We start from the raw sequence: 16,557 nt of genomic DNA on the forward strand, positions 1-16,557 counted from the left end.
ACAAAAATCCCACTGTTCTTTTTCCAAAGACTCGTAAAATTATGCATCCATTTAAACATTGTTTGTATTTGGGTATGCCTTTGTGGCTTATGAGCATGTGATTTTGTGCCACTTTGTATCCTTATATGTAAGTGTGTATGTGCAGGTGCACGCGCCTGTATGTGTGCATGCGTTTGGCTACGTTTTCTGTATCTTTATGTTCAAGCTTTCCATGTGTGTGCATGTAAAAAATTTCGTGCACGTGTGTGTATATACATGTACATGGCGCTTGCATTCATGCGTGTACATTTGCCTTCGCATATGTAGGGAGTGATAATGCAGTTGTTAGCGTGCTGCCCTATGAACTCGGCGACCTGAGTTCGGCGACCCGAGTTCATCGGGCAACACCAGTGACGATTGTTTGAACCGGTCCCGGGTCTCCCGTAGGTCGAATCAGCCTCAAATTAGTGCCTGGTGTGGTGCGTAAACATTGCCACTGGTGAGACAAAGGCGTGTGGTGCTAACCAACAACCCCCTCATCTACCGTGCTGGCCTTCATAGGCGCTCGCTCACAGCACTTTCCACAACAGTCTGTTAAGGCCTGTTTAATGTGAGCATATTTGTGCGTGTGTTCTTGTCATCTGTGTGTGTGCGCGCATGCGGCCAGGCTGCTCGTGTGCAACCAGGTGCTCAAGTCCATCCTCGACCGCATCGACCGCGACGAGCGCACCGAACAGAAGAAGCGCAAGCGCGAGGAGTCGGTGGAGCAGCGGCGCAGCAAGGCGAGCGCCGGCCGCCTCTCGGCCCTGCTCTTCAAGCACAAGGAGCAGCTCCGTGCAGAGATCCTCAAAAAGCGCGGTCTCCTGGAGAAAGAGCTGCACCTAGAAGTGCAGGTGAGACTGATGGGGGGGGGGGATACGACCGAGACGCGATTGTCAATGGCGTTTCACATGGAGGACAAGCGAGATCTGCTTTTGTTTTTTAAGCCACAGACGATTCTTTGTTTTCGTGCTGAGCTTTACTGCTGCTGCCTTCCCATCGTTACCTCGTGCTGGGTCTGTTCTCTTTTGTCACTTGTGGCTTGTGTCTTTTTCTTCTGGTCTTATTTTTGTCCGTGGCTTCTGCTCTTAACCGCTCCTGCTCTTGTCTCCACTGTTTCCAAAAGAAACACCGCGCATGTACCAAATGTATCAATTAATTGAGTGAGATGGGTTGTTATGCTCAAGGTACATCACATAATGTGTATAACAATCATCTTCTCTTAATATAGACAATTAATCAATTTTCAAGGGGGGTAAGGGGGCGGTGAATTTGCATAACTAAGGAACAAAATAAGTAAAACTCGTTGCCCACATTTCCACGTCGTCCTCCTTCTCCACCAATGTCTTGTGCACGACAGGACGAGCTAAAGCAGGACCTGAAGCGCCTGAAGCGGGAGGAGAAGAGGCCGCCCAGCTTGGGGCCAGCGGTGGCCGCCCCGGTGGCCAGCGGGCCCTCTCACGCCGCCCACTCCCCCGCCACGTCGCCCTCCTCCGCCAGCAAGCGCAAGCGCGACTCGGACACTACCAGCTCCAAGGCCAAGCGCAAGAAGATGATCACCACCTCCTCCCGGGGCGACGCCAAGAGAGACACGAAGCTCTACTGCGTCTGCAAGACACCCTACGACTCGTCCAAGTGAGCCGCCGGCCTTCGTGAACGTTCACCCTGGGACGCGGTTTTTGTAACCGCGCGCTTTGCTCGCCTCGAATGTCAATAATGATTACGCTTTGTAATACGTAAATACGCATGTTGAACTTCGCGACCGCTGACGCCCGGCGCGTGCTCACTCGCCTCTCCCGCTCTGCTCTGCCCCTGCGCCGCAGGTTCTACATCGGCTGCGACCTGTGCACCAACTGGTTCCACGGCGCATGCGTGGGCGTGACGGACCGCGACGCCGAGACCATGGACGAGTACGTGTGCGACGAGTGCCGCAACGCACAGGAGGGCAGCAGCGAGGAGCTTTATTGTATCTGCAAGACTCCCTACGACGAGTCGCAGTGAGTCCCGCTCCTTTCCCCCCACGTAGCAATGTTGTCACGAGACACGCATAAAAGTTTGCATGACGAGCATTTATTACTTCTGATATTTGCACCTTTTATCCAGATTATATGCTACTGTTACATTTAGGATAATGGAGCAAGTAAAAATACAAACGAGACGTGAAAAACTTGATATAATGCATACACGGTGGTAAAAACGATGCAATATATGTGGTTTCTCAAGCCAGATCATGACCACAAATTGTCAGAGTTTCTGGTGCTTTGGGGGGAGCGTCGATGGTGGTGAATGCCTCGGAACAAAACCTTTGACTACGACGGCTATAAATGAATTTTTGCGAGTGCGAACGGCGACCATTGGCGCCGGTCCTTACACCTGCCCCGCTTTGCCACTGCGACCGCAACAGATTCTACATCGGCTGCGACCGCTGCCAGAACTGGTTCCACGGCCGCTGCGTGGGCGTGCTGCAGAGCGAGGCGGAGTTCATCGACGAGTACGTGTGCCCCAACTGCCAGTCGGCCGAGGACGTGATGACGGCGCTCAGCCCGCTAACGGAGCGTGACTACGACGGCCTCAAGAGGATCCTGCGCTCCATGCAGGTGCGGCGGCGGCGGTGTTCTGCACCCGTCAGCAGTCTCAGGGGAGGGAGGGAAGAACGGGAGGCCCCTGATGTGGCCATGCACATGGCACTCGCCGCTCGCTAGCGCGCGTATGCACGGCCGGCTCATAAGAGCATGCAAGCGGTTGTGTGTGTGTGTGTCCAAACAACTTGTGTGTGTTTTTGTCTCCCAATTTTATTATTCCAGTTGCGCACCGAGTTGTCTTTTCACTCCACATTCTGAACACCCGCGGAGCATTCATTGGACCACGCCATCTTAGGGAACGGTCCACTAAAGGCGATTTCAGAAAACTATCTTTCTGAAAATGACCTCTAATTCACACTCAGGGCATTGAACTTTCCCACGCACCCTGCTGTAGAGATGTATAATTATCAGAATTGTTGCCATTCAACCATGCAATTATGAGTGACGCAATGTGACCACAGTGCCACTTAGTCCAATGTTGGCTCATAGTTCGGGATTGTTTTTTCTTTTATTTGCCGACGCTTAAATACTTTATCGCTGCATCCAGAGGTTTTTTTGTCAGTAACGGGGTTTCAATTATACATCTGGCAACAGTGAAATGCGGTGTACATAGCCATTATAGAGCCGTGTGTTGCGACGATGGTAACGGTACCAAGATAAACGAAAAGCACTCGGCCACCAAATGAAATTTGAACTCGTAAACTTCCCACTGTGAATGGAGCTCGATACTACCGCGCACCACTGCCAAAAAGTCCAGGCCTTTAACCATTTTTATGAATTGTATATTTCACAAGTGAATAAAGGATATACCATCTAAAGACGTGGCACATGTTTTTTACGAGACCTGGAATTTAAGACGGCTTTAACAATACATGGTTCTCCAATCCCAACTTTCCATATCTTCTCAGGTACACAAGATGGCATGGCCTTTCCTCGAGCCAGTCGACGAAGAGGAAGCACCTGGGTACTACGAAGTCATCAAAGAGCCCATGGGTGAGCTTGCTTCATTGCAGCGAGGGCTCGCTGGCTCACTTTGGGCTGTGCTGGTCAAACTTCAGACGTATAATAATGATTTCACCTCCCTTGCTAAAGAGACTGAGCACCTACATTATGTGTGTGTAAAACAACAATTGTGATAATTCGTCAAGTTATGAGTAGAGTGAGAAATTGGCCCTTGCCATGGGAATGTGCAATTTACACCGAGGGCTCGGGGCTTAAAATGGAACGGTGTTCCCATTGCGCATTTGAGCCGGGAGACATTTTAGTTTGGATTATTTTGGTTAATCCTGCTGTCGGACTCTGTGTTAAACTTAAATCCTCACCATGTCCCTTTTTAAAAGTAAACCCTCGTGTCCCCCGCTTCGCTCTTCCCCTCCCCACCACACGCCCACAGACTTGTCGACCATCGAGAAGAGGCTCAGCTCGCGCTTCTACTCAAAGCTGGCCGAGTTTGTGGGCGACATGACCAAGATGTTCGACAACTGCCGCTACTACAACCCCGGTGAATCGACCTTCGCCAAGTGCGCGGAGGTCCTCGAGACATTCTTCGTGCAGAAGCTCAAAAGTTTCAAGGCCAACAGGTAGAGAGAGGCACCACCCCGGCAGGCATGAAGATTGTGGGGTGTGTGAAGGCTTGGGGTGCCGGCAAGCTGTGACGAGCAGATGTCACGCAGTGCTTTTTGAACTTTCCTATCTGGAATTCCTGCTTTGCGCTTTTTCTTCCTGCTGCGATTGCCTCCTTCCCTGCGACGCCCGCTGCCCTTTCCCTCTTCCTCTGCAGAGCTGGACTTTAGTTATCGCTGCCCTGGCTCAAGACAAGGACACTCCTTTTAATCAACCGTGTGCTTCTCAACGCAGCTTTTAGATCGGCAAAACGAAGCCCTGCATTATCTGACCAACGGTGGATTGCACTTGTTTTCCTTACCCCAGCTTCACGCTACGTCAGTGTACCGGCACCTGTGGGCATAGAGAATGGTCTCCTTTGAGCCAGACGATCGTGACCACCAAGCCAATTGCATCTGGGTAGTAATTCGGCCTCAAAATAGTGTTGACTTCAGCAGGACCAGCAGCAGCAGTTTCTCCTGGGTATCACAGTGACTTCACCCTTCAATGGACTACTTTGATTTACGCTCGGGCAGCTCCTCTCCTCTTTTCTGAACTGAACATTGCTTGGTGTAGCTGTGTTGTACCCTACTTTGCCAACCACCGCACCCTGCAGCCAGAAGTCCTCAGACTCCAGAAGCTAAGCAAGGACAGGCCTGGTCACCAAATGGATTGGTTAGCGTGTTGGAAATGTCAGGTCTCCATGGGTGAGTTGCTATCGGATGTTCAGTATCGGGATACTTGCTTCTTGGCATCATAATCTGGCTGACGTCCCAACACAGTGCTAAGGAATACTGCACCTCAAGAGTTGGTGTGAATCAAATGAGAGACGGCTGTTAATGAACCTGCGGCAAGAGCGGAGACACTAGCCTACGCAAGTCCTGCCACGCAAGAATACAGTGATAACCTTCCCTGGACCTGCCACCTCCAGTTGTCCCGACGTGGCATTCATAAAGTAGAGGTAGCCCCTCATGGCGATGGGGACATCCCAGCATATGACGATACCCAGGCATCCTGATTGAGATTGATACTGAATAACGCATTTCCGCCTTCATGTTTTCCAGGACGGGGGGCTTCACGAAGACGGGCCAGGCGACCACAATTTCGGCTTTAAAAGGAAAGAAGCCGGGCTTTCCGTGCGTGCAGTAGATGTGCGCAGACAGGCTTGCCAGTTTGTCTGATTTGGTTTGACAGGCCTGGTGCTGCTGTCTCCTGCTTCAGATGCTAGGCATGTTGGGTGGATGAGGTGGGATGGCGGCAGGAGTTTTAGCAGCTCGTGAGGGGTCTCCAACTGGTGACCGCGGTTGGAATGGGGATGGGCAACGAGAATAGGGAACCTTGCCGTGGGTTAAAAAAAAGCTATAAAAAAGTAGAAAGTAGCAGAAAAAATTACAGTGACTGTATTGAATTTTGTATTTAAAAATAAAAATAAAAAAATGGCTAAGTTGACTTCCAAAGCCAACTTAAATTCCAAACATGTCACTAATTGCAGTGACGTTTTCTCTCCATAGTAGTTTTAACTGCACCGTACCTTAGCCCATGAGCTCTGTACATAAGTCATGTGTGTGTTGTAGAATTTTTTTATTTTAATAAAAAAAACAGTGTCCCCCTTATCTTTCTCGGCTTCCCCTCCATTGGCCTTCCCCACCTCCAGTTTCCCACCTTAAAATAACTAAACATGAACTCTTTACCCCCTCCCCTTCCTCACCATCCCCTCCCATTCCCATCTTGTGCGGAAATAAGCTAGCGATTGCGCTTTCTATCTGTGGGGCAGTGCAAAACAGAGCAGCGATTCACAAGCGTGTGTGTCATTCTAAAAATGACACCCAATGCGTTTCAGGGGTACGGGGATAACAAAAACAGAACGGCTGGTGGAAGACTCAACCGCACCCACTGTTAAAATGAGTTGTTTCACTCGCACGCACACACACAAACCTTTGTGCGCGCGCGTGTGTGTGTGCTTTCGAATGGATCAGGGAGGCACCTCACTTTGTTATGAGCACTCCTCCAACCAACGCCCCCAAGCCCCTATTGGAAACATATTTCGTCGAGTATCAAAATGTGTGCGCCGCGACACGCGATTTTTCGTGCGTCCTGTGCTATAGGTTAGCGTATGCGTGGTTTTTTTTTCAAGCAGTCGATACATTGTGCTGTTACTAGTGGCTTGACCGATCAGTCACTCGACTCTCCCTGCCCATTACGGTTGATTGCGGAAGTGTGTTTAGTCTCAGTTATATCTTTTTTGCTCTTCGCTCTTTTTGAAAAAGACACCGGTCCAAAAATGATTTTTTTTTACTCTTTGAAAAATAAGCGAAGTGCACATCGGGTGCTGCGAAAGCCAAACGAGTGTGCTCGTTAATACTGTACTACAGCTTGGTCTGCCCCACTGATTCCACACGCTTAAAGGTGTCGACAATTCTTATTGGAAAGGCGTTCACTCATAAAAAACAATCGACTGTATGATGTGGACGTAAATTTAGGTCTCATACCGACGCTAGATTGTATTTAATAACGTGCCCAGTTTTTTGCAACAGGCCTTCCAGCAATCGGGCACATGGAGTCGTTTTTGCAGAAAGCATCCAGTGCAAGCAAGGCTTGTCTTGAATCTAGTGTATATGTGAATGAAAAACAAGAAACGCTGATGCTCAGTTTAACTTCTTTGCAAAACCTCTAACTCCTCAAGCAGTTGGTCTAGAACTCCTGTTCATCCAAATGTGTCCCGCCGTACGATTTTTTAATGATCGAAAACATGACTTCAGGCAGTGACACCTAAAAGCCCAACCTGCGTGTTCAGTCCACATACTGTCATGCTAGAATCGGAGCCACCTTTTTCAAATCGTCCGACTCCAGTCTCCTCCTGGTGCCGTCATCATTCGTCCGATCTTTTGATGCCCACGGGGTTTAGTAGTGATGCTGAAACCCGTTACAAATGTCTGAATTGTCAGATATCGGCACTTCACAAATCCCAAAAGGAGGCTGAAATGAAGTGTTACATTTGTTTATCTGGACATGGTAAAAAAAAGAAACAATACTGCCTAAATTGTGGTTTCAAGATGCAAAAAATAAAATGAATATTAACTCCTTTTCCACACCCCATTGAGATGACTGACAATTTGAGAGAAATCTGCAGTCGTGTCAAATTAAAGTGTGTTGTGTGTGTGTGTGTTTTTACCAGGAAAAAAACCCTCTTCAGATTTATCCTTGTTATGACGAGCATGTACATTTAGAATTATTTTAATGAAATAGCCTCCATCTTAACAGAATAGAATTGGTATGAGATGTACAACATTGGTCACATGCTGTTAAGAATTGCTTTGAAACTCAACATTATGCCACGTGCATTGCCAGACCAGTGCTGGCTGTAATTTGAAGCTGTCTCCGTTTTGTTTGGCTTGTAATATTTACATTGCAATGTAAAATGTATTTTGCTTTCACACATGTTGTAATTTAGTTATCTTGTTAAATGCGTATTTCATGATATTTTAGATAAAAACCTAAACAATTTTTTTTGCTCTCCCTTGTATATGTTAATTTGCCTTTTTTGTTCTACCATCTCCACCCCCCTAAACCTGGCCTCAACCACTGCACGTCTGTCGCACCACGCCTGTGCGATAACGTAGACATCACAAATGATGCCCTTTTAGTCGTGGCAGCTACAAGTATGACCACACCCAGTGCACGAGAACTGCTTTTGGTTGAGAATCCACGTCAGAACAGCCGTCCTGCAGTACGTTGTTGAGCAACCCTTGGATTTTGTAAAGCTGAATGTCGCAGGGTAGGTTGTTTCTGGAGATTCAGGTTTGACTCTCTGTCTTTGTATCCCCTGTAGCAGTAGCATCGTGGTAGCGCACCACACCAACTAACCTGTCAACCTGTGTTCAATTTTCATTCGAGGCCAACATCGGTGGCGAATATCTGAACCCATGCTGGGCCTTCTGTTATAGGGGTGCCTGGTGCCATGTGTAAAGTACCAGCACTGGGGAGATGGGGGCAGCCACACCATCCCTGCTGTGTACTGTTCTCGCTTTCATCGGTGCTTGCTAACAGCACTTGTCCCAGCAGTCTGTTAAAGGCCTCTTGAGGAGTCTTTCAAGGGCACCCTACCAAACCCGCTCAACATCTTCCCCATTTCACATGCCCCCTTGCTCTTCTCCTTTCTCACATTTCAAGCATTCACAATCAAGACGTTTTTGTTGCAAGAAATGCACCAGTGCGCGCGTGGCTCTTCTTCCATTGATGCCATCAACAACACCACCGATCATCATTTGAGGTCCGACAGATATTTAGTTGTCCTGCTATTGTTTTTCCCCCCCCCCCAGCGAGCCGGTGGGGTCTTCGAGTCAATTGGACAGTCTGCATCAAACTGTCGTCGCTGATGGGGGACACCATTTGTGATCGTTTGTCTCACCGCAGGGGAACCCCCAGCCATTGGAGCCTTCATCCATTTGTAGTGGAATGATCACTTGGTTGTTTGCGGGCCTGAGCTGAAACCCCCCTCTTTGAGTGTCGCTTCTTTAGTCACGCGCTGGACAAGCGCGAGTACTTGACATACCGAGTTGTGAGTTGATCGCGATGCGTCTCGCGTGTCACATCACGCACTTGCAGCTATTTTACGGGGAGCGGTAGTTTAGCGGTTAGCGCGCTGCGCTACGAACCCGGCGACCAGATTTCAATTCTCGCTGACGACGGCCAACACCAGTGACAATTATCTGAACTGGTCATGGGCCTCCCGTAGGTCTACCCAGCCTCAAATGAGTACCTGTTGCGGTGTGCACACATCGTCACTTGGGAAACAAAGGCGGCCAGGCGTGGTGCTGTGCCGTGCCGGCCTTCGTAGGTGCTCGCTACCAGCACTTGCACCAACAGTCTGTTTGGACTATATACGGGGGAGGGGGGGGTAGGATCTTTGTAGCTGTTTTTAATTAACGTGGCAACGTTCAGTGGAACGCACCTCGGTGGGCATGTGGAACCCGTTTACCCATGAATCGGTCGCGTTTGCTTCCCATTGTGGGTCCCTCCCCATTGCGATCGCGGAGCTATGAGTGCTGAGCCAATGCAGGAGGCAGGGAGATATGGGGCAGAGACGTTATGGGCGAGCTTAGGTGAATAATGATGGTTCCTGTACAGTCTTTGATGCAGAGTTGTACAATTTTGCGAAGCGTATTTAGAGTACAACGTTAGCTTATTTTTTCGTATTTCTTTTCGTTTTGTTTCGCAGTGTTGTTTATTTTTGTTTGTATTGCGTCTCTATCGTGTATAATATGAGATAATTAAATGATACAGTGAAAGGAAAAAAACATTTTAAAAAGTGTTATAAATATCGAGTCACGGACGATGCTTTTAGTATTGTGTTTTTTTGTCGCAGAATATGTTTTCCTGTCAAGCCGACCGGCGGTTATTGCATCCCACTTATTACGTGATGGGACGTGCACATGGGAAGGACAAGAGCTCTCTACAACGTCACAGCCACCACATGTTGCTGTTGAAACACTCGTCACGTCCTTCCTGACCTTTAACACATACGTACGATGCTTTTTTTTGGTTCTGTTCCGAAGGTTCCCTTTCAGTATTTGTTTCATGTTATCGGCTCATATATTTTTTTTGAATGTTTTATTTCATTGTATATTTATTCCCATTTGGATCCACGCGCTTTCACGTCCATCGTAGCGTGTAGGATGTTAACCCGCCCAGGCGATGCGACGGGGAACCGGCCCCCTTCGCTCTCGTCTCAAGCGATGCCTGCGCCCTTGCGGGTCCGCAGGCAGACTTTTGTACTTTGACATTCGTCATCTCCAGGAGAAATAAACTTTCGAAAAACTTTGCAAGTGGACGCGGTGCCCTCATTTTTGTTCGTAACGTGGCGTTTGCCAGGGGGGGGTGGGGGGGGGAGAGGTGCCGAGGGTGCGTTCAAGCGAGTAGGGGTTCTTGCAATTGTTTCCAAAAATGTACCGGTAAACCGCTTTGACGCATATGTACGGGGACGTATGTGCCGAGCAGTAAACATTATTTCGTTTGGACTTGTACATTTTGAAATGGGGGGTTGGGGGATGCGGTGGAGCTGTCGTGGCGTTATGGTGAACACATTGGACTTGCAACGTAGAGGACCTACGGTTCGATTCCATCTCGTGGCACGGTAGTTGGAACAGTGGCGAAAGTTTGTTATATGCCCACCCCCCGCCTCTGTCCATCGGGGTCACCACAGTCGATTGGCAAGTCACGTGTATTGGAGTAAAGAGTGTGGGTTCTGCCCACCTCTTCCAAGACATCTGACCAGTATGGAAGAGGAGACCACAAACACCCTCTGCTGCTTCCTTTCGTGGGGGGCCTTCCACTCGCACCTTCGGTTTAGCACGGTTGGGCACGTATGGTGTGAAAAAAGGTCTACATACTAGCAGTGGCGTAAGCAAGCCATTTCAGGGGCTGCGCCTTTGAGCTACGAGGCGATGGCTGTGATGTAAATGGTCGCGCGTGCCAATTGGTTTCATTAATTTATAAAACTATGCTAGAATCGGTTACGGTTCCTGTTTTTTTTTTGGCCCGGTAACCGATTCTGAAAACGGCTACTCGGTTATCATTTAACAACTCTAGTAGTGAGTGAACTTGCGCGGTCAATTTCGTGTAAATTGTTTGATCGCATGTAAAAGTATAACCAGCATAGAGCCCAGTTATATAGAGGAACAGGCGCTGTAAAGATGTAATATAGAAGTGGCTCCGTTTAATGAGCCACATGACGGAAACTTGGCCCATTCCATCTTTATTCCATTCCGACAGGATATGATAGCAGCATTTTAAGGGCTCTCGGAAGCAAGTTTGTGATATCCGCTTCTGCGTGTCATTTCTTAATGGAGAATTGCACTTCTTTGTCAATCAATTGTTTATCTCTACACGACTCCAGTCCCAAACGTAGGATAAGATTGTTTCAAACTTCGTCACAAATATATATAATACACATTAGACTCTGCTAAAGTCAATTGCATTCCCTAGTTGAGATTAATCGGCACCAGCTGATGTGCCCACTAGTTTATACTCATGTTTTATCCAGGTTTTGTGTCCTCAACTAGAAAAGTGATTCTTCCACGATTTTCCAGCATATTTTTTTTTATCAACGTCCAGCAGATATAACTGCTCTATTCTCAAAAGGGAGAATAGCCGCACTGCTGCATTTCGAACAGCTGTGGAGATACCCAATTTGGCAGAAAGTTTGGTCTTGTACATAACGCCATGGTGGTGTCTCGAGTCACGACAGCATAACTGCATATTAAGGGTGTAACGATGCATAGATTAATACTAATAATGTTAGACCTTGGTACATCGCACTGTGTAACAAAAAAAAATGTGTTCATGACTAGTGTTATTTCCTAATTTTTCTTATGCCTCAAAAGTACAGAAAATGGCTATTCCCAACAAACTTTGGTTTTGTGACCATGGCACAAAAGCAAAGTTAATCATTCACTCCATTAACACTGTGACACATTTTTTTTTTGTTCCTGGGTAGTAAGTGTTACTTCCTAATTGCTTATGCCTCAAAAGTACAGAAAATGGCTATTATTCCCCACAAATTTTGTTTTTGTGACCAGGACAGTGATATTTTGAAATTTACCTATTTTCAATGAGAAAACGTGGTGTGCATTTGTGTAATTCCTTCACGTAAAGTCCTGGTCACAAAAGCAAAGTTTGTGGGGAATAATAGCCATTTTCTATACTTTTGAGGCATAACCAATTAGAAAATAAGACTTACTACCCAAGAACAAAAATCGTGTTACATAGTGATCAAATGTTGTGGATTCACTCTTCAAACACACCGGTGGGCTGAAGAAGTAACTAATTGGCGTTTTGTTAACGTGACACATTTTTTTATGATTGGCCGTGTCGGGTGGTGGAGGGTTGCGACACATTAACGCGATCTCACCCAAAAACCTTTATTATGAAGAATACTGGTCGCGAAAGCCTACGTGTTAAACTTTAGTAGTAACTACTAACTCTATAGTCGTATCTACTGACTATACTAGTATCTACTGACTCTATAGTAGTATCTACTGACTAGTAGTATCAACTGACTGTATAGTAGTATCGACTGACTAGCAGTAGTTACTGACTCTATAGTAGTATCTACTGACTCGTAGTATCTGCCGACTCTATAGTAGTATAAACCAACTCTATAGTAGTAAATACTGACTCTACAGTAGTATCTAATGAAAATAGTAGTGTAGTGTCTTGTAAAATCACTCAGTCGGATGTTGTTACAGATCACCTGCTTACACTTTATTACTCTTGCACCAGTTGTAGGCGCTCTTGTCTCTGTCTATACGGTCATTTTTGTTAACCAACTTCCCCTATCTACTTTACACCTCGCTAACCTGCCTGCGGTAGCTTCCTCTCAACAGCTCCGCACATAGACGGTAGCTCTCATTCTCAGCAGCTACGCACTCGAGGCTCCACACACGGCAGCTCCCGCTCTCGGTAGCTCCGCACTCGAGGCTCCGCACCCAGCAGCGCTCACACAGCTTGCACACAGCAGCGCTCACACACAGGCTTGCACCCATCAGTGCTCACACAGAGGCTCACACACAGCTTCGCTCACACAGAGGCTTGTACACAGCAGCTCTCACACAGAGGCTTGCACACAGCTTTGCTCACACAGAGGCTTGCACACAGCTTCCCTCATTCTGCGCCGCTGCCCTCGCCTACGTTCCCTCAGACCCACTCACTCGTCTGATCCGGGCGGGTGAATCAGCCATCATCCGCCCGGCGACTGGTGAGGGTTGAGGTCCATCCCTGGCTTGAGCGGCAGCGGCAAGATGTCTTCACCTTGATCCCAGCAACCTGAACTCCCGCTCCGCTCTCACGTGCCTCCTTATATCTTCCTCCCAATTATCCAGCTCCTCCCTTGTGTCTCTTGAGGGCCAGACAGGCTGGCGCCTGTCAGGCAATCAATCACCCCTTATCACATCGCCCTGGCCACACCTCCGGTGTCGGCGTGCAACCACGGGCTAACCACGTCTGTAACCGATTCTCCCCTTAATGAGGTTGAGGTTTGCTTGTGCAACCTCACATTGCACACACGTACCTACCTGCCCTCGGTTGCCCTCGGCCAACAGTGCGCACCGCGTATTTTACCACACTACAGTAGTATCTACTGAATCAGTATCTATTGACTACTAGCATTTTGCCCATCCAAGGACGGGTGTATTGCAGTAAATCTGAAACTTGCAAGCAAAAAGCAGACTGACGTGATATTCATCGCATCCATTTGTGTGCAATTTGGAAAGCCGCGGTGACACAGACTTATTTCATTTAAAGGTTATAATCCCTTGTTCAATCATGACATCCTTTTTACTTCTATGTCTCAACAGCGTTATGGAGATCGTGTGACGTGAGGGTTCTGCCTTTGTAGTGAGGGTTGTAAGTTGATGCTGAGGAGGGGGGAGGAGGCGCCTCACCCCCCCCCCCCCCATGTGCAGTGATGTCACCCGCTAATTATTATTAATGGAGGGGGGGTGTCTATTTGGAGGACGTCACTTGCTCATGATTATTAATGAGGGGGGTTCTCCATGTGGAGTGACATCACCCGCTCATGATTATTCATGAGGGGCAGGTCCATGGAGAGGACGTAACCTGGTCATGATTATTAATGAGGGGGGCTGGTGGACGTGGAGTGATGTCACGCGCGTTACACACTGCTATTCTTTGGTAAATATAGTAGTGAATAGTAGTATCCACTGACTATAGTAGTAACTCCTAACTCCATAGTTGTATCTACTGACTGCAGTAGTATTTACTAACCGTAGTAGTATCTACTGAGAGTAGTAGTATCTACTAACTATACAGTAGTATCTACCGACTGTATAGTAGTATCTACTGACTTTATAGTAGTATCTACTGACTGTAGCAGTATTTACTGACCGTGGTAGTATCTGCTGACTCTATAGTAGTGTAGTGATGATTTGAAGCTTTCGTGACTGTAGGAATCCATACTCGTTGGTTCTTTCGGTAAAGTCACATAGGTATAAAATAAAAGAAATCACGACGTTTCAGGCGCAACACAAGCGTCCATCATCAGGTGGGAAAGCTGATAGAGGTCAAAAGGCCTCAATGCATTCAGATCCAGGTCGGTCGCAGATGTTGGTACGGGCACCCGTCATGACTGAAACCGTATTTTCCGCCTTCTCAAGATGTTTCATCCCCACTGCCATGATGCCGGGTGTCTGATGTGCCCAACGAACCCAGGCATGTGACCACCGAGGTTGTGCCTCAGTGGATTTCTGTTCCTCTGCCCACAGGGATTCAGCACTTGACGACTACGGAACTGCCCATCATGCCGTTGGAAAGCCATCCGACGGGGAGGGAGCGGCCGACATCCGCTTCCCCTCCTCTCCCATCTTCTGTCTGGGAGGGGCTGACTATAGTAGTAACTAATAACTCTATAGTAGAACCTGCTGACTCTATAGTCATATCTACTGACTCTATAGTAGTAACTAATGACTCTATACTCGTGAAGAGGAGTCGGAGACTGGTTACGCACTTGTTTATTCTTCAACCCACAGCCACATTCGTTCCTAAAACCAACCCTGAACACGCGTCTCGCAGCCCCTTTTAAACCCTCCATCTCCGCCCTCGTTCCTAATCCATATCTCCGTCTCGCATGCCGGGTCCGTGTGACATCAGTGCCCTTTAACCTTTGACCCCCATCTCGTGGATTCCCGTGCGTGTTTTTGCCGAGTGCGGAGATTTCATGTCTGCGTGGTGTGAGTGCTTGAGGATGGCTCGCAGATCCCTTACAGTAGTGTCCACTGATTATAGTAGTAACTATTAACGCTACAGTAATATCTACTGACTCTATAGTAGTATCTACTGACCGTCGTAGTATCTACTGACTATATAGTAGTATCTACTGACTAGCAGTATTTACTGACTATAGTGGTATCTACTGACTGCAGTAGTAGTATCTACTGACTCTATAGTAGTAGCTATGGACTCTATAGTAGTATCTACTGACTCTATAGTCGTATATACTGACTGTAGAAGTATTTACTGACCATTGTAGTATCTACTAACTTTGCAGTGGTATCTACTAACTCTTTAGTGGTAGCTACTGACTGTAGTAGTATCTACTGACTGTATAGTAGTATCTACTGACTGTAGCAGTATTTACTGACTGTAGTGATATCTACTGACTGCAGTAGCAGCTACTGAGTCTATAGTAGTATCTACCGGCTATAGTAGTAACTACTGACTCTATAGTAGTATCCACTAACTATAGTAGTAACTACTAATGCTACAGTAGTATCTACTGACTCTATAGTAGTGTCTACTGACTGTAGAAGTATTTACTGACCGTAGTAGTATCTACTAACTCTGCAGTAGTATCTACCGACTCTATAGTAATATCAACCAAATCTATAGTAGTAAATACTTACTCTACAGTAGCATCTAATGACTATAGTAATATCTACTGAATCTACAGTCGTATTTATTTATTCATTCTAAAGTATTGTGAGTAACCAATGAGGGGGCGAGAAAAAGGAGTTGCGAGCTGGTTGACAGTCAAGAATGACGTAATGTCACGGGTTACATAAGGGGCTTTGGAGAGTATCTTCTCGAACATGGGCGGAGCCGAGCTGGGGGGAGGAGCCGCCTAAAGGGTTCTTAAGGGGGGCCCCGTGATGAAGGCGTGGTCGTCGTAGGTAGCCAGGGTAAGGATCGGCTGCAGAGGGTTTCTCCTTCCTCGTCGTGGAGCGGTGTTGGCTGAACCCCCGCTCCGGGCAGACGAGTGAGAGAGCCCAAAGGGTAGCCGAGGGTAGGACCCAAATTGTATTCAGTGTCCGGGGTAAAGGACCGATATAGAGTGCACCTATACTGATGTGAGTGTAGGATGTCAAGTGTAACAGTTTTTTTATTAAACGGCAACAGCACTTATCGAATTCCTCGTCTCCGCGTGGTTCTACTGCACTACAGTAGTATCTGCTGACTATGGCAGTATCTACTAACTCTATAGTCGTATCTACCGACTCTACAGCAGTATATACTGACTGTTGTAGTATCTACTGACTATATAGTAGTATATACTGACTCTATAGTAGTATCCACTGGCGATAGTAGTAACTAACTCTATAGTAGTAACAACTGACTCTATCATTATCTTCTGATTACAGCAGTGTTTACTGACTCTATATTCGTATCTACTGACTCTGCAGCAGTATATACTGACTATAGTATTATCTACAGACTGTAGTATTATATACCGACTCTATAGTAGTATCTACCAACTACAGTAGTAACTACTGACCCTACTGTAGTATTTACTGAATCTATAGTAGTATGTATTTACTCTATAGTAGTATCATCTGACTATAGT

The 16,557-nt window shown here is 47.2% G+C and overlaps 1 protein-coding gene across 9 annotated transcripts in view; it reads left to right on the forward strand.

Annotated features, from left to right (window-relative positions):
* Positions 1 to 10,023, forward strand: part of BPTF (bromodomain PHD finger transcription factor) — a 60,099-nt gene extending 50,076 nt beyond the window's left edge. For all 9 annotated transcript variants that reach the window (XM_078598662.1, XM_078598679.1, XM_078598705.1 and 6 more), the window contains 7 exons: positions 647 to 872; positions 1,379 to 1,653; positions 1,842 to 2,015; positions 2,423 to 2,615; positions 3,509 to 3,593; positions 3,994 to 4,180; positions 5,267 to 10,023. In XM_078598662.1, the coding sequence (XP_078454788.1) occupies positions 647 to 872; positions 1,379 to 1,653; positions 1,842 to 2,015; positions 2,423 to 2,615; positions 3,509 to 3,593; positions 3,994 to 4,180; positions 5,267 to 5,351 (1,225 nt within the window). In that variant the 3' untranslated portion in view covers positions 5,352 to 10,023. The remainder of the gene's footprint in view (positions 1 to 646; positions 873 to 1,378; positions 1,654 to 1,841; positions 2,016 to 2,422; positions 2,616 to 3,508; positions 3,594 to 3,993; positions 4,181 to 5,266) is intronic.
* Positions 10,024 to 16,557: the final 6,534 nt, after the last annotated feature.

This window comes from Lampetra planeri, chromosome 1 (genome assembly GCF_965212315.1).
Source record: "Lampetra planeri chromosome 1, kcLamPlan1.2.h2, whole genome shotgun sequence".
Classification (NCBI taxonomy): domain Eukaryota; kingdom Metazoa; phylum Chordata; class Hyperoartia; order Petromyzontiformes; family Petromyzontidae; genus Lampetra; species Lampetra planeri.